This window comes from Eurypyga helias, unplaced genomic scaffold, assembly GCF_000690775.1.
Source record: "Eurypyga helias isolate BGI_N326 unplaced genomic scaffold, ASM69077v1 scaffold8124, whole genome shotgun sequence".
Taxonomy (NCBI): domain Eukaryota; kingdom Metazoa; phylum Chordata; class Aves; order Eurypygiformes; family Eurypygidae; genus Eurypyga; species Eurypyga helias.
Genome location: NW_010245609.1, coordinates 172518 through 196706, shown reverse-complemented (window position 1 = coordinate 196706; position 24189 = coordinate 172518). Strand labels below are relative to the sequence as shown.

Genomic DNA, 24189 nt, shown 5'->3' with positions numbered 1-24189 from the left:
TCTGGGGGCCTGGCAGGGGTCGGGGGGTGCCTCTGGGCGCGGATTTTGGCCGCACAGCCTGTTCGAGGCTACTGGAGAAGTTAGGGCCGAGCCCAGGCGAAAGGGAAGGGTCGCTGTGGGGGAGAGGATGCATAGGTACTTGGGGTGCGTTCCCGTCATCAGGGAGCTGACCTGCCAAGGGTTGGTGTGTGCGTTGGGTGACGTGTGTGCTGCCTCTAGAATCACGTAACCCATTAGCCTGTGTTGAGTCTCTGGTGTAGCTTGACAGTAACGTCAGGAGGTCCTGAGTTACACTTGGCCGAGGTTGTAGATCCTGCTGTGCTCTCCGATCCAGTTGACTTTCTTCACAGCTTCAGAATTTGTTCTGGGCTGCGCTAGTCCAGACTTGACTATAAGAAGCTGTAAGTTCCCCATGTGACTTCTTGTGGCTATGTTAGTGTGGGGATCCAAGAGCAGGGAAATTTGCAGAGGGTGATATATTTTACTGAACCAGTTGAAATGTCACAAGGACAAATGCAATACTGTTGCTCATAATATTTATTGGAATAAGGGTGGGGAAGGACAAGATTGAACACTTATGCTGAGGGTGGTTTGTCTTAGAAGAGAAGATGACAGGAAGAGCTAGAGCCAGAGCAAGAGGAAGACCTCCAGCACAGGAGACTGCTACTCCCACTGTAGGCCCTGCATTTGTAAGTTGGTCCTTCTTTTAATTCGCACAGCTAGGCTTTAAAATGTCATAGCTCAACTACTTCCTATTTTAATATCAGGTGTATATGTTAGATGATATATGTGTGTATGTATACATTACATCAGTTGTGTGGTTCTATAAGCTCCTCTTCATTAAGGAAAATTTTGTATGCTTACAAATAAGTGCTCCCTTATAGTTCAGTGTCACAGTAGAGCTAGTGAAAATAAGGAAACATTTTCACAGTCTGCTTTGTCTGCTGTGATAACCTGCAGAGAAGCAGAACATATTAGGCTGTTGCTGCTGTTGATGCATATTTGGGCAGAACCTGGGTCTGGCACGTGTTGTGACCTTTTCCTGTTGATTTCAATTTTAATAGCAAGGACTTTCTGTCTCTGCATTTGATCTAGAGTTTAGGGCTTGTTTTGTGCATGTATGTCCTATTCAAGCTGTAGTTTGAGAATGGCTTGTACGTCTTTATTTGCAGTCATTGCCACATACCTTGAAATTTTTAAAAGCTGTTCATCAAATTTTTCAGTTATTAATAGTCATCTTTCATTTTAAAATGTGATTAGATTAGAGGAGTGTGCCTATTCCATTTCTTGCCAGTTTCAGATGAGTTTAAATTGTGATAGAAGGTAGTTTACAGCTCTGTGTCTCAAACAGTGAAATGCATCTTGCATTAGCAGTAGCATTGATGTACCCCTTCAACCTGGAGCATCATTTATAAACCAAGAGGACTGATTACTTCAAATTTGGTCTCTTTGACGTGAATAGAATTGTTAGCAGAAGTCAGGAGGTGATATCGGTGTCCTGCTGTGGGTGAAGAGGGAAGTAAAAGAAGCAGTAAGGCTTAGGTACTTTATATGGACTGTGAATATTGATGCTGAGTGGAGAAAAGTCCATTTTGGCTTTTTTTTTTTTTCCCCCCCTGTATAAGGGACCACTGTTCTGCCATGTAGACTGCATGTATCTCCCTCAAAGAAGGTTAGTTCCAGAAATGTTTCCAAAGACATGTTGAAAAATGTTGTGGAATGAATAGGAGGGTTTATATGAGATGTTTGGAAAATGAGGGCTTAGGCATGCGCTCTGTCTCAGTTTAAGTGAGAACATGGTCTGTGCTGATCGCAGGGGAAGATGTGAACAACTAACCATGTATTGTAGAGGTGAACCATGCCATTTGACTCTTACACTGGGCTGATACAGAGGTACTATAATACACCAAGTTCTTACTACTAACATTTTTATCAAAAAGTGTTAGTGAGATTTAAGGAGGTCGGGGCCTGCCTTTCCTTACTAATGTCTTGACAGCTCTGTGATCTTTCTTGCTGCAGAGGTAGGAAAGAGGATAGATTGGTCAGTCCCTGGGAAGTCTTCTACAGTGTGGAGACTGCAGCCTCCAAGGAGGCTACTTGGAGAAGATGGAGCTTGGCTCTTTGTAGTGGTGCATGGTGGGAGGACAAGACACAGTGGGCATAAATTGAAGCAATAGTTGTTTTGACTGGACATAAAGAAAAAGGTTTTCATGATGAGGACAGTCAAGCACTGCAGTGAGTTGCCCACTGAGGTTGTGCAGTCTTACGTCCTTGGAGATGGGATAAATCTCTGAGCAACCTGATCAGACCTTGTGACTGACTTTGCTTTGAGCAGGAGCTTGGACTAGAGACTGCCTGAGGTTTTTTCCAGCCTGAATTATCTTGTGGTTCTAGAGAAGGCTAGGATTGTTGAAAACCCCCTTCCCTGTATGCATACAGTAAAGCCAGCTATTATAGTTCCCAACTATTGTAGGTTCAACAGGCTTTGCCAAGTCAGCCACCCGGCCAGCGGCACCCTCAGCAGCCATGTGTTGCTCCATCAGTATCAGAAGAACCTGTTGGCCGTGGACGACAGAGGGGCCGTCAGAGTGTGCCACAAAGCCAGAGCGTGGGACGGCCAGAAGGTCAGAAGGGGTGAAAAAGTTCATTGCTCGCAAGAGCAAGTGTTTGGAAGAGAATGCAATTAAGACATTCTTTAGTCTGTATTTCTATTTTTTCTTGTCAAAATGAACTATCTTCCTAAGATTTGGAAAAGTTCATTGTTCATACCTTGTGATAATAGTATTGTCATTCTAAGGTGCAGCATAACTGAACCAGGAATTTTAAAAACTACCTTAAGTTTGCTCTCCATCTGTGCCATCTCCTCTATCAAAATAGTTTGAAAAAAAAAATTGGAAAGCGGTTGGCACAATTAACTGCATGACTACCACTAGTAAATTTCATTTTGATATTTCATTGTTTTCTTGAATGTTAATAAAGAAATTCAGCTTCCTTAAAGAAAGAGAAACTTTCTTGCAGAAGAGATTACTCATTCGGGGGGGTTTACTTTTTTCATCTGACTAGTAAGATTTCTATTTGATTACTAGTTGACTGTAAATCTCAGGAAGCCAGTACCTGTTACTTGAATGCTATTTTAAAATGAATTTACTACATAGCAAAAGCTGAAACTTAACGTCATAATTTCTCTTAATTTTATATATAGCTCACTTGCAAAATTGAATTTTATTTAATTCTAATTTATATATAAAACTTGATTGTAATTCTTCTTCTTCCTCAAATTTCAAAACGACAGGATTTTTCAGGAATTGTCTTTAGCAGATAGGGGTGGACGTCGTAGAGATTTCCATGACCTCGGGATAAATACTCGGCAAGCCATAGAACATGTTCAAGAATCAAAAACTGGTATGTTCTGATTTGACTATAGACATGAAAGGAGGCTGTCATGCTGCTCCTGCCTTCTTGCTAGAATGCCGTTGCTTTTAGTGTTCAACAGTGCAGGATCTGTGCTGATAATAGTTTTGTATTGCAAGCAACTCGGTGAGACATCACAACATAACTCATTTGAATGATAACTTTTGCTTGTTTGAATGGAAACTGGAGCATGCCACAGGCCCAGGTAGGCTTAGTTCTGCTCAAGGCCCTTTGGGCCAGAAGCAGGATAGTTGTTTTCCTTCTCACCTAGATTTTCTATGGGCCGTGCTGGTGCTCGATTGTGGGTTGGTGTACTTAGTAGGCAGCTGTATCGCTGGCCTTTTGTTGTCTCTTTATAGCTTTGTACAAGGTTCTAGTATAATATATGTTTTGTATGCGGTAGGATTTTTGGTTTTCATCCAGGGTGTTGTAGGTCAGATAGCAAAAAATGAGTAATGAAAACCAAATTAAATGAAAGATCTGTAATTATCCATGAAATTTTGTAACAATTAAGATGTTTGCCTCTCATTCTAGGTTCTTCAGGTACTATAATAAAATTAACTGCAAATTACTTCCGTTTGACGTCTCGACCCCAGTGGGCTTTGTATCAGTACCATGTTGGCTATAGTCCTGAGATGGAAGCACGCCGTCTTCGATCAGCTTTGCTCTTTCAGCATGAAGAGCTAATTGGAAAGACACATGCATTTGATGGATCAATATTGTTTTTACCCAAGAAACTAGGGAATAAGGTATGATTAAGAGAATGCAATTTTATTTTTTTATTTTGACTTGCATTTTATGATGCTTTTTGTTTCTTACTGGTCTGGGTGAAATTAGAGACTTGATGTCCCACGAGCAACATCGAGTTGGATTGACTCTATCAGTATAAGCTAATTTGCTTGTGTAGAGAAATGAGGTAATGAATGTCTTGTTCTAATGCTTAGGTTCTGCAGGCTAGAATAATACAGAAGTGGATAGTACAGAGAGTATTTTTCCTTTAGTTTTCTTTCTGCTTAAATCCTTTCATAACTTCTGTATTTTAACATCCAGCATAACTGAAAGGGTGGATGTGGTGGGTGTACGTGGCAAGGTCTTGGTAGCTGGGTTGGTCTGGGTTGGCCCCTGTGGGAAGAGGTTTGGGGCTGCCCTGTGCTGTACGCAGCCATTTCCAGCTGGCTTCGCAACGGACCCACCGCAGACCAAAGCCGAGCCCATCCGCAAAGTTGATGGCACCTCTTGTGTATTTAAAAAGAGGGAAAAATGCCAGAGCAGCAGAAAAATCTCAGAAGAAAGGAGCAGCGGAGGGAACACACCATCTACTGATGGTAACCCCTGCCTCCACCCCCTTTGCCCCTTGTGCCAGTCATTGCCTCATCAAAGGGACTGAGTGTAACCAGTTAACAGGGAAGGACAGAGGAATCCAGAGTGAAGTTGAGCCTGTAAAAGGGAGAAGGGGGCAAGATGTTTTCACGATGTGTTTTAATGCCTCCCAGCACCTGAATCTGTAATTACATATATATTAATTGGCAATATATTTATTTCCTCAAGTTGAGTCTTTTTGCCACGATGGTGATTGATAAGTAATCTCCCTGTCTTCATCTTGAATTCAGCCGCTTTGGGGGTAGCCTCCATTCCGCTCCATTAGTCATCTTCGTCCAAACAAATGAGTCATTTTATGCTGTAGTTTACAGTCGTAGTACGGAATGAAATTCCTTTCAGCCAAGTCTTGAATTACTACGTAGAATCTTAATGTACAAATCCAATTTGCTATTAAGGGAGCAAAATCCACATTTAGCCCTGTTTGCCTCTAGTTTTGTTAACCAGAGTTCACTTTCTCAGGTCACTGAAGTGTTTAGTAGGACCCGAAATGGAGAGGACGTGAAGATAACAATCACACTGACTAATGAGTTGCCACCTACTTCACCTACATGTCTGCAATTTTACAACATCATTTTTAGAAGGTTTGCTGTCCAAGTTATATCTTCATAAGAAGTCATTCTAAAAATACCTGACTTAAGTTTTTCCTTTTCCAAGAATAGACAGTATTACAAATGTACGTTTCCAAGCCTTTGTAACTACGATTACTATGTGGTCAGCCACATCTGGCAACATTCTAATGTGCAGTTACGGGCATGTTTCTGGCATGTGTTAGTGTGAAATGAGTTTATACCTTTTCCCTGGGCAATCAGATTCAGACTGGAGTGTGAACTGTTGTAGGCAGTCAGTCTTATCTCTGCCCTGCTTTTGTGTCTGTCAACTTACCTCTTAAAGTAAATGGTAGTACAGGACCTTCAGCTGGCAAGTTACTTTTTCTGCTGTAGTCTTTCCACCTAGCTTTGGTACCTGGACTGCCTGGTTCACCTGAAACGTAGCTGGTTCAGACTGCTACCTTCAACTGGTTGCTGAAGGGTTGGGTTATATGCTTACTCTCAATTGTCATTAATAGTGTCCATGGCCTTTCTAAATTGAGTTAAAATGAAAAGTTGACATTTGTGTCTGTTTCATCTAGTGAGATGAACAAAAAAAGAGAGGTTGTGCAGAGGGATGGGACTATGCCTGGTTTGATAAACTAATAATGGTAAATGACATCCATATTTCAACTTCTAGGCTTTTGAAGATGTTGAATTTGCAGCAGATTGGACGTAATTATTACAACCCCAGTGACCCCATCAACATACCTAGTCACAGGTTTGGCAAAAAGGATACCTGGGTTTGGGAGGGAGAAAGGATGATATTTTGTTACCACTCTGGGTGGTATCCAGGAAATGGATTTCTTAGCTTTCGAGTCATTCTTTCTTTCACTTCAGTTATATCACTACATCATTAAATTAATCGTTTATCTTAAGTTGACTAAAGATACCTGCATTTAAAATGTTTTTGGTTTTGCTAACTTTCAGGAGCTTGTTTATATTTGGATAATGGTTTCTTTGAGTCTTGACTGCTTTCTAGTGTTTGGGAAAGTGGACAGAAATAACTCAGAGGGTGAGAATAGAGGTGTTTTAAAGCACGTTAAGATTCTGTATGTTTTCTTTTGACAGGTTGATGGTCTGGCCAGGCTTCACAAGCTCTATCCTCCAGTACGAGGAGAACATTATGCTATGTACAGATGTGAGCTATAAGGTTCTTCGCAGTGAAACAGTGTTGGATTTTATGTACAGTCTGTATTACCAGGTTGAAGAGCAAAGATTTAGAGATGCCTGTGCTAAAGAGCTGATAGGCTTAATTGTTCTTACCAAGTAAGTCTCTTTGGACTTATCTTAGTGATTTGGTTTTTTTTTTGGGATTTTCTGTGTCCTGTAGCATACCATAAAGCACCAGAAAACATGAAAATGATACCATTGTCTCCTCAATGAGTTTATAACTTGACAGCATTTAAAGAAGCAGAAAGCTGGATTTGTTCTGTTTTTATTTGGTTTTACTACAATTTAGCTGTTAGTAGAATTGATAGCCTGTTACGATAGGAAACTTGAAGTCACTTCTGCTTATAGGAGAAAAACTTCCAACTCACTTGAAGTCACTTCTGCTTATAGGAGAACTATAAACTATAAACTTCCAACTCACATGAGTATTGCTGTTAACTTTTTTGTCCCACAGTTCTATTTCTTTTCTGTTGACAATTTAATCTTATTTTAAAAAATTTTTATTCAGGTACAATAACAGAACGTACAGAATCGATGACATCGACTGGGATGCCAATCCACAGTGTACCTTTAGAAAAGCAGATGGTTCTGAGATCAGCTACGTGGACTACTACAAAAGTGTACGGAAACTTACCTATCAGTGTGTGCATTATGCTTTAACTTGAAACATAGGGGCGTTGTTAGAGGTTTATTTATGATGCATGGAATTGTAATTCATGTTTTTCTTTAATAGAATTGTATTTTTAATGTTTATGATTAATTTTCTCTGCTTTCTTGCCTTTGCTATAATCTGACATGGTTTGTTTTTAAATGCTATCCTTTGAGTGGTTTCTGCGGTGTTCTCTAGTGAAACTGTGCCACTCACACACACTGAAAAAAGTTGCTGGTTGGTTGTTTGTGTTAGGAAAAATAGTAATTTTTCTAAAGTGAACATTGTTAAGAAGACGGGGTGTTTGCTATAAATAAACTAATGTATAATATATATGTCTAATACAGCAATATAATCAAGAAATTACTGACTTGAACCAGCCTGTCTTGATCAGTCAGACTAAGAGGAGGAGAGGAAACTTGATGCCAGGACCTGTGGTTCTAATTCCAGAGCTGTGCTTCCTAACAGGTACTGTAGCATTTTTGCATCCGTCAAAACATGATGTGTACTGAAACTGGTATTCTGACAGCAGCATCCTGCCAACATAATTGGAAATACTCTGTTTATATAAATGTGAGTTTAGAAACGAGTTTTGTAGCTAAAAGATCAGATAGTTAAATGAGGCTGAAAAGTTTGAGGGGTTTTGATGTTGCATAGTCTTTATGTGTGATGTTCAGCATTGGCCCTCTGATAACTTGCAGAGTTTTTTGGCAGTAGAACCTCTTGAAAAAAAGAAACTTACTATGAATCGCTAACTTTGTAAGAGACATAAATATTTTCCTCTGAGATACTCACTTTGCAGTAGCAGTACCTGTCCATCGCAGCACTGTGGTGTTTTGCTTTGGAAATGTAAGTGAAGAGCTGTATATCTTGGGTGGTTGGCTCTCAAGTGCAAAAACGTAGATGTTTTTTGTGTACGCAGATGGGAGCAACTGAAAACCTTGGTCACTGCTCTGACAGCACTTTACGTGTCTGCAGTACACGCGTAGTTAATCTGTACGCTTTGCAAGTTTACTTGTACTCAGAAAAAGATTTTGCTGTTCACAGGGTTAACTGAGAAGATGCGAAACGATTTTAATGTGATGAAAGACTTGTCTGTTCACACACGACTGCCGCCTGAGCAAAGACAGTGTCAGATTAGAAGACTTATTGACTACATCCGAAAGTATGCTACCTTAATATCTTCTGTACTTGTGTTTGTCACGAAAAATTTGTATGATAAACTTCTTTCTTGCAACAAAACTTACTGGTTCAAGAAAAAAAAAGTCTCAGCAAGAACAAATTTCATGTTTTAATTTAAGTCTTGTTTTTTAAACAGAGATGACAACGTTCAGAAGGAGCTCCGGAACTGGGGTTTAAGCTTTGATTCTAACTTACTATCCCTTAAGGGAAGAGTTGTTCAAGGAGAAAAGATCTTTCAGTCAGGAAGTATGGTAAATAAAATAACTTCTAAAATCTTCTGGATCTCTCACAGATGAAAGAAGTATTACTTGTTGGTTTATAAATGAAGGATTATGAGTGAAAACATTATACACAGGTCTTTGTCCAAACAGGAGACTGACAAACTTCTTAAATTGTTTACAAGTTTGTGTTTAGAAAGGCCTGAAGATTTTTCTGGCTTGCATTGCAGTTGTGTCTTCCTTGCAAAACAGTCTGTCTAAACAAAGTCACTTCTAATACACAAACTAGGAGACTAGAGATGTTTCTAACTAGTTTCCATTTATTAAAATGCCAGGACTTTCAAATGAAAAGCCACTATTAGGTCAGTTCAGTAGACAGAACACATACAGTATCTGTTCAGTCAAGGTGGGGTAACTCTTCAGTATGAATAAGTCATAAAACGATGTATTTGCTCTGTAGTAGAGGTCTTATGCATTCTAGAAGGAAGAGGGCATTTTACAGTACCTGGTGTGTATGTCTGTATTTGGTAAAGCTTTTTTTATTGTTTTTATTGAAAAGATCTGGTACCTTCTTTATACTAATACTTTTCTCAAGCAGTTTCCTTATTAAAAAGAAAAATGCTTTAAACAGCTGTGTCTTTGTAGCACAGAATATGAGCAGCCAATAGTTATGACTTATCTGGGCTATCTGGTGCTGATTTTCTTTCTGCCATCTCTTATTTCACAGTTTGATTACAATGCTCAGTTTGGTGATTGGTCAAAGGAAACTAGGGGAGTTCCCTTAATCTGTGCAAAGCCTCTGGACAACTGGTTATTAATATACACGCGGCGCAACTTTGATGCTGCTAACACATTACTTCAGAATCTGTTTAAAGTCACACCAGCTATGGGAATCAGAATTAACAAGGCAACCGTGTAAGTAGCTTTAGAGAGCTGATGGAAAAATCATTTACTGCTTACTAAGGTCAGCATGCTTAGGCTGTTAAATGAGGAGATAGTGTAGTATGTCACACTACTGACTTCTCTGAGACTTTTTACTACAACAAAGTTGCTTTTGATATGCAAACTGTTCAGTTTTTTTTAGTGACTGCTTTACTTACTCATGCTTTAGTTCAAGAGCTTTCCCTGGGGGTTAAAGCATACCAAAACCAGAGTATTAGGCATATAGTCATTGAGCAAAACCTTGAGTGGAGCTATATGTAATACAAGAAGAAATATATATTTCCTTGCTGACTTTGGACATATTCTGATTTGTTCTCATTGCAAATGTCCTTTAAGTACTTAAGTACCTGTGCTTGCTTTGTAACTTCGAATTTCATTGCTCTTGGAAGCCTAAGTTGGAGATGATTGCTCTTAATCTTCAAAATGTGTGAATATTGTACATTTGTTAATAGCTTTAAATGTGACGCTTCGTACAGTACTGATGCATAACGAGCATTTATGGGTTTTGCAGAAGTTTCAATAGCTGTTAGGTTTTTTTCCTGTAAGCATTTTTTCTCTTCCTTTTCAGGATTGAAGTAGATGATAGAACAGAAGCTTATTTAAGGGTTTTACAGCAAAATGTTACCCCTGACACAAACATAGTATGTATTTGAATCCTTAATTTCAAATCATGGTAATCTCTAATTGATGTTTTAAGATTAGTGGGATTCATTCTCAGAAACAAAACTCTTGGCTCCCGAGTATCTACTGCATGCCTGCCCAAACCGCAGGCTCTGGAAAAGAGCCTTTGTACTTGGCCCTGAAGTGTAGACACTGAAACTTCACAGGTATTTCTTTCACTGTGAACACTTTGAATATTTCTCGTAAGCGTAAGAAACTTTACTTAAAGAACTATAGCTATTTTGTAAGTCTGAGAATGCAGCTTCTTGAAAACACTTTTTTTTTTTTTCCTTTGAAGGCAGTTTGTGTTTTGTCTAGTTCCCGAAAGGATAAGTACGATGCTATCAAGAAGTACTTATGTACAGATTGTCCCATCCCAAGTCAGTGCGTGCTTGCTCGCACTTTGAGCAAGCCTCAGACTGCTATGGCTGTATCAACAAAAATTGCCTTACAAATGAACTGTAAAATGGGTGGAGAACTTTGGAGTGTTGAGATCCCAGTAAGTAATTTTTTTTTTTAAATGGTAACTGTTTCTTTGTTGAGCCTTATTTAAAAAGCAAGCCTTTGCTTCCCAAAAGAAAGTGGAGTATTCTTTGTGTAGTTTGTTTTGTGTCTGCGAGAAGAGGCCTGAGGTTAAATAGGACTTCAGGAGACATTTAATTCAAGAATTCTGTGCCTGTGGTTTACCGAAGTGTCCTGAAACCATGCAGCTGATGTTGTGGTCTTGTTGCACTATAGGATGGGGATAAGTGGTTGTTTGGCATGTCTTCACATACTAATACATGTTCTGTATTGATTCCTTTTAAGCTGAAACAGGTAATGGTTGTGGGAATTGATTGTTACCATGACAATTTAGCTGGGAAGCAGTCAATTGCAGGATTTGTCGCTAGCCTGAATCAAACAATGACGCGGTAAGATTTGAATGCTGAAAAGAATCTATCTGTCCCTTAACTGAAAAGTAGCTTGAGTGTGGTGGGCCAACATGAAAGTGTCCAAATGGATTTAGTGTACCTTCTCAATAAGAACTATATATTGTGAATTATTTTTTCCATGGCACCCCTTAAGAAATAGCCCTGTCCTCCTTCCACAGTGCTTGGGAGAGGGGCAAATGGCAGGGCAAGGGTTGGGATGAATAAAGGGCATCAGCTGACAGGCTTTTCTCCCTTTTGAACTGACATGTGGAAGGTTTCTGATTGAGAGGAATTGCAGAGGGTGGTAAGGTGTTTGTCTACCACGGGGGCTTCGCAAGGGGAATGTTTTCATGGTACACTAACTCTTGCCTGGCTGCCTTGACCCACAGTAGCCGTAAAGACTAAGAAGTGGTCATAGCCATTTAAAACACCTTCATTGAAGTAAGCCTGGCATATGCTTTGAAGGTCGTCTTGTATTTTGTTTTTTCACAGATGGTTCTCCCGCTGTGTTGTGCAAGGTCGTGGGCAAGAACTCGTGGATGGGCTCAAAGTCTGCTTGCAAAGTAAGGGAAGGCTTTCTGTTGAGTCAGGTCCAAGGGATGACACTTTAGCTTCCTGAAAACACACCTCCTCAGCTGCCTTGAGGGGGATGCGTTATCAACTTGCAGATTAAAAATACAGTTGTTAATATTGCAGAGAATAAATAGCATTTTGTGTACATTCTCTTGATTCTCATGTTTCTTAACAATAATTCAGTACTGCTTACCAAGGTACTTCAAAGCATGCTTTAAAGGAGAGAGAGGTAAAGGATTACAGGTCCTTGCTGCGAGAAAGGCCGGCAGAGCGGATCCTCTCCTTAGGTTCTTTCTTTCTGTGGTTTGTTACCTTTTGCAGGTAACGTTCGTGTGTCACAGTGCATACCTACTTCAGGGTACTGAAAGATTGAGGACCTTAGGTTTCAAAATTTACTGTTGTTTTTCCAGTAATACAGATCGATTTTTGTTTTGGAATGAGTTGTCATCGTAGCTAACAGGTTTTACTCTTTTTGTGATGTGTTTTTTTTTTTTCAGGTGCTCTAAGAGAATGGTTCAAGTGGAATAAGTATTTGCCCTCTCGTATTATTGTGTATCGTGATGGTGTGGGAGATGGACAACTGAATACTTTGGTTAATTATGAAGTGCCTCAATTTCTGGATTGCTTGAAGAGTGTTGGTAAAGAGTACAGGTAAGTCTGTTTCCACCAACCCCCGTTTTGATCTTGTAAGACAAATGTATGCTGAATACTGAAAGTGGTTAGAGGTGAAGAATGTGTCGCCTTTTCATTCTTATTTATTTTCACTTGCACTCAGATAAATGACTGTGGTGAGTGTTCATGTGATCCGAGATACCTAGCTTGTAATATTATAGGGAAAGTTTTTAGTACACGCACCGCACAAGTATCCGTACATACATGTGCATACGCTCTTCTGGCATTCTTAATGCATATGGTAATTAATGCTTTTTTTCCCCGCTGATTGCTCATACCCTGATAACTCTCACAAGTGTCTGGTGTCTTCCCTTGCGCTCCTGAAGGGACTAGCTGTTGTCCAGCCACTGCTGTTCTGCACAGCTTTCAACATTCTGCTTTAAAAATTACCAACTGCAGTAGCTTGGTTTCTTGCTCTGCTCTGAGCAGAGCACAAAACAAGCCACAGCTGGCAGGGCTTGAAGTGCTTACTTCCACTGAGCTTCTGTTAATGGCTTGCTTTTTACCAAAAATACTGTTAAAGCGCAGTCTTTTCTGTATGAAAAGATGAGGTAGAGAGAGAGTACAAATCAGACCTGTCTTTAGAAGATCCCTTTTTGATCTGTTTTGTGTCTTCCTATGAAGTTAAATATAAGCTAGGTTGGCGAGAAATACTGTCAAAGTTGCTCCTGAAACTAAAAATCTAAAGTTAGGAACAGCATCTGGTTTAATCTAAATCAGTTAATCAGTGCAGACTCACGTGAAACTAATGCCCCTCAGAACTCTCGATTTGAATTTGAAGCTCTAGATAACCTGCTCCTGAAATAGTGCAGTTTTTCAGGATAAGGTGTGGATTTTTTTCCCTTTTCATTTATTTTAGTCCAAGACTTACTGTGATAATTGTGAAGAAACGAGTGAATGCCAGGTTCTTTGCCCAGTCTGGTGGAGAATTTAAAAACCCGCCCCCTGGTACTATTGTTGATGTGGAGGTTACCAGACCAGAATGGTAAGTTTGTGTAGAACCAACTGTTTGCTGGCAACCTGGTAATAAATGAAGTGTATCCGATGTTAAATTGACCGTGGGATGAAGTAGGAAAACACTTCCCACACTTCTGTCCTTTTGAAAAGACATCATAGTGAGTGTGTAGAGGAAAGAGGTGTAGAAGCAGAAGTGTTAGGAATGCACTGTGCAGTCTCATAGTTTCCAGTATGCACCAGTATGCAGTGTTTGTATACATCAGTGTTCTAGACATGCTCTAAGCGTGCGTGTGTGTGTGTTTCACTTTTTGGTGTTTCTTCTTCTGGCTTGTAAAGGTTTAGCAGCGAATGAGTGACTGTGGATGGGGTTGCCCAACTGTCTGGCCAAAAAAATTCCATCTGGCTGTAGTTTTGACGTTGTGCCTGAAGTTTTGTTACTTTGTAAGGGTGCATTCTGTGAGCGAGTGTTGGCAGAAGACTCGGCATTGTAGTTACACGTGTAGGTAAAACGTACACACAGATCTCGTCGATTGCTTGCTGTTAGTATTGGATGTTCTTGCAAGTCATGCTTCATGAGACTCGGAGCAGGTGTGTGGGAAAGGCAGAGCTTGTTCAGTACAGGACTTTGGCCGAGGGATGCTGGAGCATGTAGGGAACCACGCAGTCGGTGGCGGCGCACAGCTCCCCTAGGGAGTTCTGCTTTTCTTCTGATGGATTTTACCAGCTCGCTGCAGGTGTTTTCAGTGTTGTGACAGGTGACAAGCATCCAAACCTGGCTGGGGGTGCTGGGGTAAATGAGGAGCGTGAGCTACGTAGGTGTACAGGGTGGTTATCGGGAGGACAACTGAGTCTGATGAATGGTCAAGATCTTGGTGTTAAGACCTGTTCTTTACATTCTACATCTCATGGCCTTTCAGAAATAGAGGAGAACGTTGTGACCAGAGCATAGGGATGCTTTTGGGGTTTACTCTGTATGCATAAAGTGACTTTGAAGAAAACAATTAAGACGCATCGTGGGGATTTGCGTTTTTCCCAGAGCAGCTGCCCTTTTTGCATGAGGCTTCTGGGGTTTTGTTATTTCTCTTACAGGTATGATTTCTTTATTGTGAGTCAGTCGGTGAAAAGTGGTTGTGTTGCACCCACACACTATAACGTAATTTATGACACTAGCAAACTGAAACCAGATCACGTGCAACGTTTAACCTACAAACTTTGCCACATGTACTACAACTGGTCGGTGAGTATCTTCTCTGGGAAGTGACAGTATTTTTATTCTAAGATTGTGCATTGCTGTGCAACAGCAACACACAAGAAGGTAGAAAAAGGTATCTTTGAAACACCCCTGTGGATCCAGACAGCCCCTTCCCCTAGAGTGGTGGTTTGCAAACCAGGTGTTTTATAATTATGTGATCTCTCTGAAGACTAATTTTTATTCTCACTAGAAAATATGTATTGTTTTGAGTATTATTCCTGAATTCTGTGTCAAAAGCAAATCTGAAATGATTCTTACCTGCAGAAATACCTAATTCTCTGTGCAGGTGGAACTGTGTTCCTCCGTTTCCCTTGAGGCTTGTTCTGTTGCATACCCAGGTCAGCACACGGTCAGCTCGTGCCTGTGGCGTGCTTTAGTTTGTCAATGTTGTAATCCTTAATTTTCATGGGATTTTCCTGCGTCCCACCGCCTGTGAGATCCAGCGTCAAACGTCAACCTGCGTAGGGGGCGTTTGGAGTGAGGAGGGGAACAGAGTTGGAAAGGATTCGCACCTATTCTTCTGTAAAGCACATTTTTATTAATGTGTTCAGTGTATGTAATGTTGGGTTCACAAATCTGCCTAAACTAGAGGGAATATAAATTTTACATGTATCCGGACTTCGGAATTCCAGGACTGTTGAATGCATGCTTGTGTAAGTGACTTGAAAATAATTCTTGTATTTTTTTCCCTTCTGCAGGGTGTTATCAGGGTGCCGGCGCCTTGCCAGTATGCCCATAAACTGGCTTTCCTTGTAGGTCAGAGTATTCACAAAGAACCAAACCTGTTGCTTTCAGACAAACTGTACTACCTTTGAACCTGAGTTACCAGCTAAAAACACCAGTGCGGCTCCTTGTAGGGAATGTAGAGTTTATGTTGGGGTGTGTTTTGGTCTTGTTTTTTCTTGAGACATGTGCATGGGATAACCACTACCCGCAGTCCTGGAACTTCATACACTGTAGCTGGGAAAAGCTTGAGACAGCAGATCTGCATTTTGAATAGGTCTCTGCTTGACATAAAAAACATATAATATGTTGTTATCTTTTAATACTTACTAGATTGTTTCTGGGATTCTTCACAAAAGATTCGGTTAGTGTTATTTTTATTCACGTTTTGGGCAAGTCTTACACAGCATTATTTTTAGCATACAAGAGGCATAGTTATGAAGACCAAACTTCTCCAGTCAGCACATTAGACTTTTAATTTTCAAACTGCAGTTGTTCCTTCCTTGTTTTTCTTGGCTGTTAAAATGAAGGGAAAATTTTGTCTCCTAAACTATTTCATATCTTAAAAAGAGGCTGTCGGCTGTTCTGTTCTTGGTTATCAAGGTTTTTTTTTTTAAGATTGCGTAGTGCTGCCAAACCTGCAGAAGGATTTGTAGTACTTGGCCTTGTAAAAAGTTTGAAGACCAACTAGAACCTTGTGCTGACTTGGGTCTCCCTCGGAGTGGAGGGAAGGTGAGGTGGGACTTTCTCAGACTGGCGTAGTGGAGGGGGCAGCTCTGTGTATACCAAAGTGTCAGAGCCAGAACTACCTCTCTCTATCACATCACAGCTATAGGAGCACTCCTAGTGTCTAGGGCTGCAGTATTCTCGCCACAGAAAGTTGACGGCTTTGACTAAGCTTGAGTGTTGTTTGGGGGCTGTGGGACCTAGTGTGGACTATCATCTTAGTCTTGGAGCTTCCTATGTACGGCACAGTGCGTTGGTTTGGCCAACTGCACATTTGTAACTTAATGAACTGGATTTCTTGGCTGCCGTGGTTTAACAGCATGCTTGGTACCTGACAACGATGACTGTCGTTTCCATCAGTGCACTGATGTGCAAAGGAGGTAGACGGTGTTACTGCTGATGGGTTGGGTTGTGCAGTTCCAGGTCACGGGCAGTGCTCAGGCCTTGGTTTGATCATACTTCCGAGACTTTCGTCGGTAACTATGCAGCAGCAGTTGCTTAGGTTGTAAAGCAGTTAGCTTTGTGTCACGGGAAATTGATGTCCAGTTGTTGCATTACCAGGCACAAACTAGTGCACGTGGAAGGATTTGGATTATTGCCATGTGTTTGGTTTTTGTTTTTTTTTTTTAAAACATGTTGTGAACCTTGTTCCTTTGTTGAGATTTCAATAAAGTTGTTGCTGTAATCCATGCTTGTTTTGATCCTGTTGGATGTATGCGCCTGCATGCGTCAAGAGTGGGCTTTGGGTGTACTATGTGACACGAGCTATGTAACCATCTAACCATTTGCTCCCGGAGTCTTGCAGTTACGTGAGCCTTTATTCCGAAGACGACTTCAGCAGCCGGTGACAGCTCTGGAAAACGAGGGAGCTGTCACCGTACTCGGTTCAGGTCTCTTTCTTTCCTAGGCCGAGTGCGCTGTACCAGCTTCTCCCACATGCCGTTTGGAGCGAACGGGGTTTTGGTAAATAGTTTGGTCTTGCTGATGTCATGTGGTGGTGGCTTTCCCTAATCACTGCTCAGTGTTTGGTATTTCTTCCTGTCACTCACTCACACCTGTCACAGGTAGTGGTTCTGATCTGGTTTCTGTCAGGTGAGGGAGAAGGGGGTAGAGCAGCTGCTCCCGCAGTCAGCTGCGGGGAGGTGCGCAGGGGGTACTGCTCAGGGCTCCCTCTCCAGAGGGTGCCGTGTTTGGGCGTGCAGGCCTAATGATCCCTCCTGGGCATGGTCCTTCCCAACCCTACCTTATCCCTTAGAAAGGGAGGGAAGACTAATGCAGTGATGGAGCAGCTGATACAGGAGATTCATGAAACATACTGCACTCTACAAAATATCAAATTATTTATTTATATAAAATATAGTACACAACAGTTGTACACATGCACACCCACACAGTACTTTACCACAAATTTAGGCCGGTGATTTTCTTTAATTAAATGTTATAATCTAGCACACGGTATCTTACAGTAATTTACATTATTATCTGAAGACACAATGGGGAAGCTTTGATCATTCATTTATAAACCTTCCATAAATTACAAAAAGAAAGGCAGTCTGAAAAGTATGTATAAACAGTAAAAACAATTTACAAATGGACAAGAATTACAAAATAGTAACAGCCAATGACTGCCATCAATGTGTAAGATTGTTTTGTGTGAGATGCCAATATTGCAATTAATATTTGATTATCATCTGTTGCAGCCTTTTTACTGGCTGCGGCTTGTGTACGTAACACCGTTGTTCACGTCAGGCATGCGCTTTGTCTTGCACCTGACATCAGCAATATGAAAACGCCTTTTAAACTTAGGCCTGTACCGCCGCGGGGGAACGAGCTGGGGAGTAAAGGTGGTGTGGTGGTGGAGTTTGGTTTTTCCACCCCGTGATTTAGAACAGTGAACCAGGAGCTCCGAAACTGGAGGCTGAAACTGTGGGTGAGTCTCTGAATAACTTACTCTGATTTCAGTTTAGTGAAAACGTTGACAAAAGAAATTGATACGAGGGGGGGGGAGGGGTTTGGTTTGGGGAAAAAAATAAAAAGAAGCAAAAAACCAAAATGAAAGCGTTTTGCACAGCACTTTCAAACTCCCAGGAGTTACATCAGACACTGAATGGAGTCGGCAACATAGTACTTGCTCTTCAGTTACCATGTTTGGGGGAGATGAAGACAGTCGAATACACAGTACATACGAAGTATACGCTGTAGATTTATTAGACAGTACAAATCATTGTGCATTAATAAGGCAAAACATCAAGGCGGATTAAACTAGGAGTTTCAAGACCATTTTTGCTCGTGATAAAGATTAGATACAGTGGGGCGAGCTCTGAGCCAGGGATCAATGAGTGGAGTTTTCTTCCCCCGCTCATGGTTAAAGGAGATTAAAGGCTGAGATTTATCCCATGGAGTTGCAGGTGTTGAGGTGACTTCAAACAAAACCATGTTCTTCTGGTCTTAATCCCACCGAATTATTTTTTAGACAGAAAATATCTGCAACAGCACATCCACTTCTTTTTCTCTTGCTGTTTTGATTTAGCAATTCACATGATTCTACTGATGTCAGAGTTAAAAATGCAAAGGTTTGGTAAAGTTGCACTGCATAGTCATGAAAGCCCTAGTTTTGACGTTTAAAAAAAACTAAAAATACACAGACTGGAAGCTTTACAAGTTGTCCAGGAGAACATGAATCATTTCACTGCACCAAGCTTTTTCAGCAGTTTCTTGCCTTTGGAAAGCAGCCCCTTTTTCTTTTTCGAGGACATATCCCTGCCTCTCCCGGGACTACCAGAACCCATAGGTGACGTAGGTGACCCAGAATGGAGATGAACTGTGGGGGATGGTGCTCTCCGGGATGTACCTGTATTCTCAGGAGGAACCTATTAGGTACATTGTTATAATTTATTGAATGTTTGAAGGCTTAAAAAGCTATTATCATCAAGAAAGTTGGTAACATCACTTGTCCCATTACCCACTTCAACAAAAGGGCTGGTTCCTTTCTTTGTGGCTTAAAATGCCGTATGGGCTTATGGAAAACGTACAGACAACAAACAACACTCCACTAGAGCCCTCTTTTGGTTATACTTGTATAAAGTGTTGGATACACTTGTTTTGCCATTGTTCTGGCCACAAAAGCCACAGAACCGGTTTTGGCTTTGCATTTCAGTACTCTGATGGTACAGAAATGGGAGAGATACTTTTAGCTATCGCTTTAAGGAAAGTAAATGTGTTAATTACTGCAGATTACCAATCTCTAGAAGCCAAACTGTTGTCAGAAGAAATTACTTAAAATGCTACATGATCACTTTTTTTTTTTTTAAAATGCCTTTAAAGTTGGCTGGCAAACTATGTACATATTTGAGAGGATGGCACACTGGCTTAAAACAAACAAACCAAAAAAAAAAAAAAGGAGAAAGAAAAAGCTAAAATGAACCTTAATCACAATCAAAGAAAGCTTAAAGACCCTGACCGCTTGACGTGGCGCTGCAGCTGGGAGGTTGCTGGGTGGGTACTTGTACCGTAGTCAGATGGCAGCATTCCTAAATAGGTTAAACAGCTATGGGGTTTTTTGTTTCCAATCAACAAAAGCACTTGAATGAAGGCGCTAAAACTACTGCTCAGCCTATGCTAAGGGCGGGACCTAGCAATTAGGATGGTGTTTCCAAAGCAGTGCCTTGGGGACCCAAGGATGGAGGTAAAACATCAGCAATTTACTGGCCACTTGTGCAACAGTGAGTTAAGCAAAGGGGCTTCAAGCCTACTTTGATTTTAAATCAAGGTCTAGTTCTAATGAAAAAAAAAACCAAACCAAAACCAACTTGGTAAAGCACCCCAACGTACACCTGAAGATACCATGTGTGTAGTCTAATGCATTCATTCCGTGAGCTGCATGTTTCATACGGAGACGTCTATTGCATTGGTAAACCAAACACTGCTGATATTTCAAGTGGAAACCCGAGTGAGTTGGACCACGCGGAGGGGTTTTTAGATTGAAGGGTTGGTCTTAGGCAAAGCGGGGTGTGAGCGATGGTGGAAAGCACGCTTTAAGGCAGACAATTGGCGTAGCTATGTTTGAGCGTAATGAGGTCGGAAACCAACTGTACCCTTGTAAACTACCGTAGGTATCGGCTTGCGCTTCACCTGTACGTTCTTTAAGGGGTGGGGGGGTGTTGTGCTTTTCCTTGACACAGGAACTTGGAATTTTTACATCCCAGGTTGGCTAACAATGCAATATGCAGCTTTAGTTTGTAGGGTAATTAGACATCAAACTCTCCTTTCTATGTAAACATAAACACTTAGCTCATGAAGAAATATGTTCCAAACGTTGACCGTCATAAAGTGAGGGCTGATTGACTTATTCCCAAGGGTTCCTTTTAAAGGATTTGTCTCCTAAGAAAACTAAATAGTCTTGGCGAGATACAGCAAAAGCATACAGCCTGTTCCTCTGTGGCCAAGGGTTTTGGAGACATATTTCTTTTTTTTTTCCCCCACAATTAAGTTTCAAGACTTGCATTAGATAGCCAGGTAGCTTTAACTGAAACCTCTATTGGTATCTTCAGTTGCTCACTTACGTGAAGGCTACATTGCCTTATTAAGGTGTGAAATGAACACTCTTCTTCTGTTTCCAAGCAGATGCCTGTTCCTCTGTGGCCAAGGGTTTTGGAGACATATTTCTTTTTTTTTTCCCCCACAATTAAGTTTCAAGACTTGCATTAGATAGCCAGGTAGCTTTAACTGAAACCTCTATTGGTATCTTCAGTTGCTCACTTACGTGAAGGCTACATTGCCTTATTAAGGTGTGAAATGAACACTCTTCTTCTGTTTCCAAGCAGATGAGCAAAGAAATAAAAATATATATAAAATATATAATATATAAAAAGTATTGCAGTGATGAAACAAAACCAAAAATGAGATACTCTACACACGATTAGTCTTTCATAAAGAAGTCCCTGGGCAATTAACTAACGCTGGTTGGACCAGGGAGGCGTGAGGATTAAGCCGTGAGCGCTGCCAATCAGCCAGTCAGCTGCACTGACATCTGTGTTTAAAGGAATGCTTGTACCAGTCTCCTGCCCACAGGAACTTGTGCTTTCCTCTAGATCCTGCATCGGGTAGGAGTAGGGTAGAAGCATTCGGAAGTAACTACTTTCACCAGGGGAAAGCTGTTGAGACTCAAAAGTATAGCTGATTGGAGGTAACGACTGCAATCCAATGGTAAATTTAGTTCCTTCGTTCACAAATGCGACACGCTAGTGAAGGCTAGCTCAAGTCGATTTTCCCCGTGTTTTATTTCAGATATTCGGAAGTTAATTTTAAATGGGCAAATGGATTTAAAATGTTAAAGGAAATGTCTAAATTATATATGGGACAATGGAATGGAAAGTAAAAAAATTAAGTTTTTCTTATTCGGTTGCTTACCCTTTTTGCTTTTGTACGCGTCGGCGTATCGTGAGCATAGCGCGAGGGTGCGTCGGATACGTAGACTTCAACATCGTCAGGCACTTCTTCAAGGAAGTTGGAAGGAACCAGCCCCTTTTGTCCGTTAAGTTCACCCTGCAGCATGATAACAGTGTCTGTGAATGTTTCCGTTAAAGCAAACACTCCCAGGAGGGAAAGGAAATACTTCAAAGCCAGGGAGGAAGAAGAAATACTCATCTAAGGGCCCGGGGTGCCTTAGGAGCTTACACATTTTTGGGGAGCACAAGAGCTAACGTGTGCAACGGAGAGCCAATGCCTCCCTGTGCTGAGCGGTGGGGCAGGAACTCCGTTCCCACACGGTTTCTAGGCTTGGGTCCTTTGGGCTGCAACGCCACAGCTGTGCCTGGCACCAGGCTGCACGGCCTCAGGTCAACCAGCTGCTCTTTCAGGTCTCTACAGGGGTCACTTCTAGAACAGGTCTGCCAGAGGCGGCTGGGCCTGGTTCCTGTGGCCAGCGGTCCGTGGAGGTGGGAAACAGATGGGCAGCTACTGCCGACAGCTCAGCTGGGCAAGCAGTGCTGGAATACTGCCGCCCAGGCTCCGGGCTGGTTGTGGCCTCTGTCCCCGGGCACGAGTGATGCTGCCAGCACGGTCGGTACCACGGCTGTTCCCCCCCGCCCCAGGTGGAACTGTGGCCTGAGATTCCCCCCCACCTGCTGCCGCTTAGTACTTCAGGCTGGTGAGGTTTGCTCTCCCAGGCTGTAGCAGATTGAAGCGACCGAGCAGATGCCAACTTACATAGTAAAATCCATCTTCATCGATTTCACCGAAGACGGTGATAATGTCCCCTGTGCAGAAGGTGAGCTCAGCCTGCCGGAAAAGGAGCACGTGACAGGGCACGTTGTCTTTGGCAAAGGGTAACGTTTTCTTCATTAATGATAAATCCATCAATATTTTTCCCTCCCCTTTAGGTTAAGACACAATTGGTGAAACCAAATTGAACTTTAAGCGCTAAACCATTTTGGTTTATTTCAAACATTTTCCTTGTTCGGCTTGCTACACCTGGCACCTCTCCCATGGGGTCCCAGACACCCACAGAACTCCAGAGGAGCCGCGTGCAGCCAGACCTTGGAGATCCTCAGGGCTCATCTGTGTGAAGCCGCCACCAACCTGGACAAACTTTGGTGCTTTGTGGCTTCCCAGGTCCCTAAAAGTCAGTCCTGCGCGGAGGGGGTGGAGGGAGGGGACGTGTGGTTCGGCTGCGCGCTCTGCGCTGAGCTGAGCGCTGGGACCGAAGGGTCCCAGAGCGCCTGGGGCTGCTTTGCCTGAAACACAAAGTTCCTGAACTAAAACCGTGGAGCTGTACTGCATTGTGTTCCAAAAAGGTTTGGAACAGGCATCTCCAGTCTCTGATCTGCTCCTCTTTAACTACCAGTGGTTTAAGTGTAATTTAATTAGGTTTTTTAAACTTATTTTTAATTTTCTGTGGCCTTGGGAAGGAGAACAAATAAAGTAGTTGCAGCGGATCAGTACAATTAATGGGATTTGCTGCCCAAACTGCTTTGAAACAGCACCATTTAGAACCAGATTTGGTTTAGTGAGAAATACGAGACAACTGTGGCTGAGCTTTACAGCATCAAGTTCCACGTATTTCAAAATTCACTTTCTCCTTTAAAAAACCCCAAACTGTTCTACAATTCACCCGTAAATAAAGACACATTTCAAAGGGTACCTGAGGAAGCTCCTGGGCACACGCAGCATTTGTTAGCGCTTGGAGCGTACCCGGACATGCTCACCGCAGTGCACACGTAAGGAAACGAGGGACTGGCCCTGTAACATCACCGACATCAGAAACAGCGACTCTGCTGTTGCCGATGACAGGGAGACACGGGGGCTGCTGCAGGCAAATGGGCAATAAACCCCTAATGAGGCTCTGGCTAATGACCAGCTGGTTTGCAGAGGAGGCTCCAGCTGATGCTCAGCTGTTGTTTGAGGTATCCTTACACTGTTACTAAAAACCTGAATTCTAAGAATTCTGAACTATCAACACCAACAGCGTTAGGGCTCCGTTGATGGCAAACACAGGGAACAGTTCAGTCACTTACCTCTACATCCACGTTGGGAGAACTTTCTCTTGGATCATAATCGTACAGCGCCACCATCCTCCGCGTAGACACCGAGTGCTGTCTGCCGCTCCGTCTGTTCCTTTCTGTCCCGACCACATGCAGAGGAAGGGAAGGGAAGCTGTCAAAGTTATTTGGGAAAGCGAACGCGCCACTCACAACAGCGCAGCACCGATGTCGGTGTCCCTGAGGTCGCAGGTGACCAGCCCCATTAACACCGGGGTGAGAACAGCATGTGCGCTTCATAAGAACTTGTGCGGTCGGCGAACCCTCCTTGTTCTAAGGCACCGAATCCTCCACACAGGATCTACCCGCCAAACCGACGTTCCGACACTTTCAGCCCCTCTTGGTTGCAAGGGTCAGAGGAGACCAGGGTGCACAAAGGCCAACATTCAAAATTCAAGTTTGTTTCATCTTATTCAAACTTTCACATTTACTGGCTGTCTCCTCCCCCCTCCCCTCCTAATCACAAGGAATTTTGTGCCTGGGATTATTCTGCTTTCTGGAGGGAGACCGGAAGGAGGAGCAGACACCGAGCTGACCCGACCAAGGAGGCTGCCCGCTACGTCAGAGATGTGCACCGTGTTCAGGACTGACTACAAAACCACGTTCTCAAGTGCTGTTCAATTTTATGGTTTTCC

At 42.1% G+C, this 24189-nt stretch overlaps 2 protein-coding genes across 4 annotated transcripts in view; one reads left to right on the top strand and one right to left on the bottom strand.

Moving 5' to 3' along the window:
- The first annotated feature begins 608 nt into the window (after window positions 1-608).
- Window positions 609-15382, top strand: PIWIL1 (piwi-like RNA-mediated gene silencing 1). Its single transcript, XM_010150132.1, has 20 exons — window positions 609-689; window positions 2474-2634; window positions 3293-3402; window positions 3946-4160; window positions 5251-5372; window positions 6019-6099; window positions 6450-6647; window positions 7060-7171; window positions 7548-7668; window positions 8248-8365; window positions 8519-8633; window positions 9328-9515; window positions 10111-10183; window positions 10501-10701; window positions 11010-11113; window positions 11606-11676; window positions 12184-12337; window positions 13218-13343; window positions 14405-14552; window positions 15266-15382. The coding sequence occupies exons 1-20, from the start codon at window positions 609-611 to the stop codon at window positions 15380-15382; spliced, it is 2616 nt and encodes an 871-aa protein (XP_010148434.1).
- Window positions 15383-20681: 5299 nt separating this feature from the next.
- RIMBP2 (RIMS binding protein 2) overlaps window positions 20682-24189 on the bottom strand; it is a 136696-nt gene continuing 133188 nt past the window's right edge. For 2 of the 3 annotated variants that reach the window (XM_010150130.1, XM_010150131.1), the window contains 4 exons: window positions 23531-23634; window positions 22224-22295; window positions 21426-21560; window positions 20686-20825 (listed from right to left, as the gene is read on the bottom strand). In XM_010150130.1, coding sequence (XP_010148432.1) covers window positions 20799-20825; window positions 21426-21560; window positions 22224-22295; window positions 23531-23634 — 338 coding nt within the window. In that variant the 3' untranslated portion in view covers window positions 20686-20798. Of the gene's footprint in view, window positions 20826-21425; window positions 21561-22223; window positions 22296-23530; window positions 23635-24189 lie in introns of all 3 variants that reach the window. The other variant, XM_010150129.1, reaches the window with a different exon arrangement.

What these genes read in the sequence shown, in the direction of transcription:
- PIWIL1 (XM_010150132.1), top strand. Translation starts at nt 609, where the DNA reads ATGACAGGAAGAGCTAGAGCCAGAGCAAGAGGAAGACCTCCAGCACAG. An exon ending in TTTGGAGTGTTGAGATCCCA is followed by an intron (nt 10,702 to 11,009) that starts GTAAGTAATTTT and finishes ATTCCTTTTAAG; the next exon opens with CTGAAACAGGTAATGGTTGT. An exon ending in GAGGTTACCAGACCAGAATG is followed by an intron (nt 13,344 to 14,404) that starts GTAAGTTTGTGT and finishes TTTCTCTTACAG; the next exon opens with GTATGATTTCTTTATTGTGA.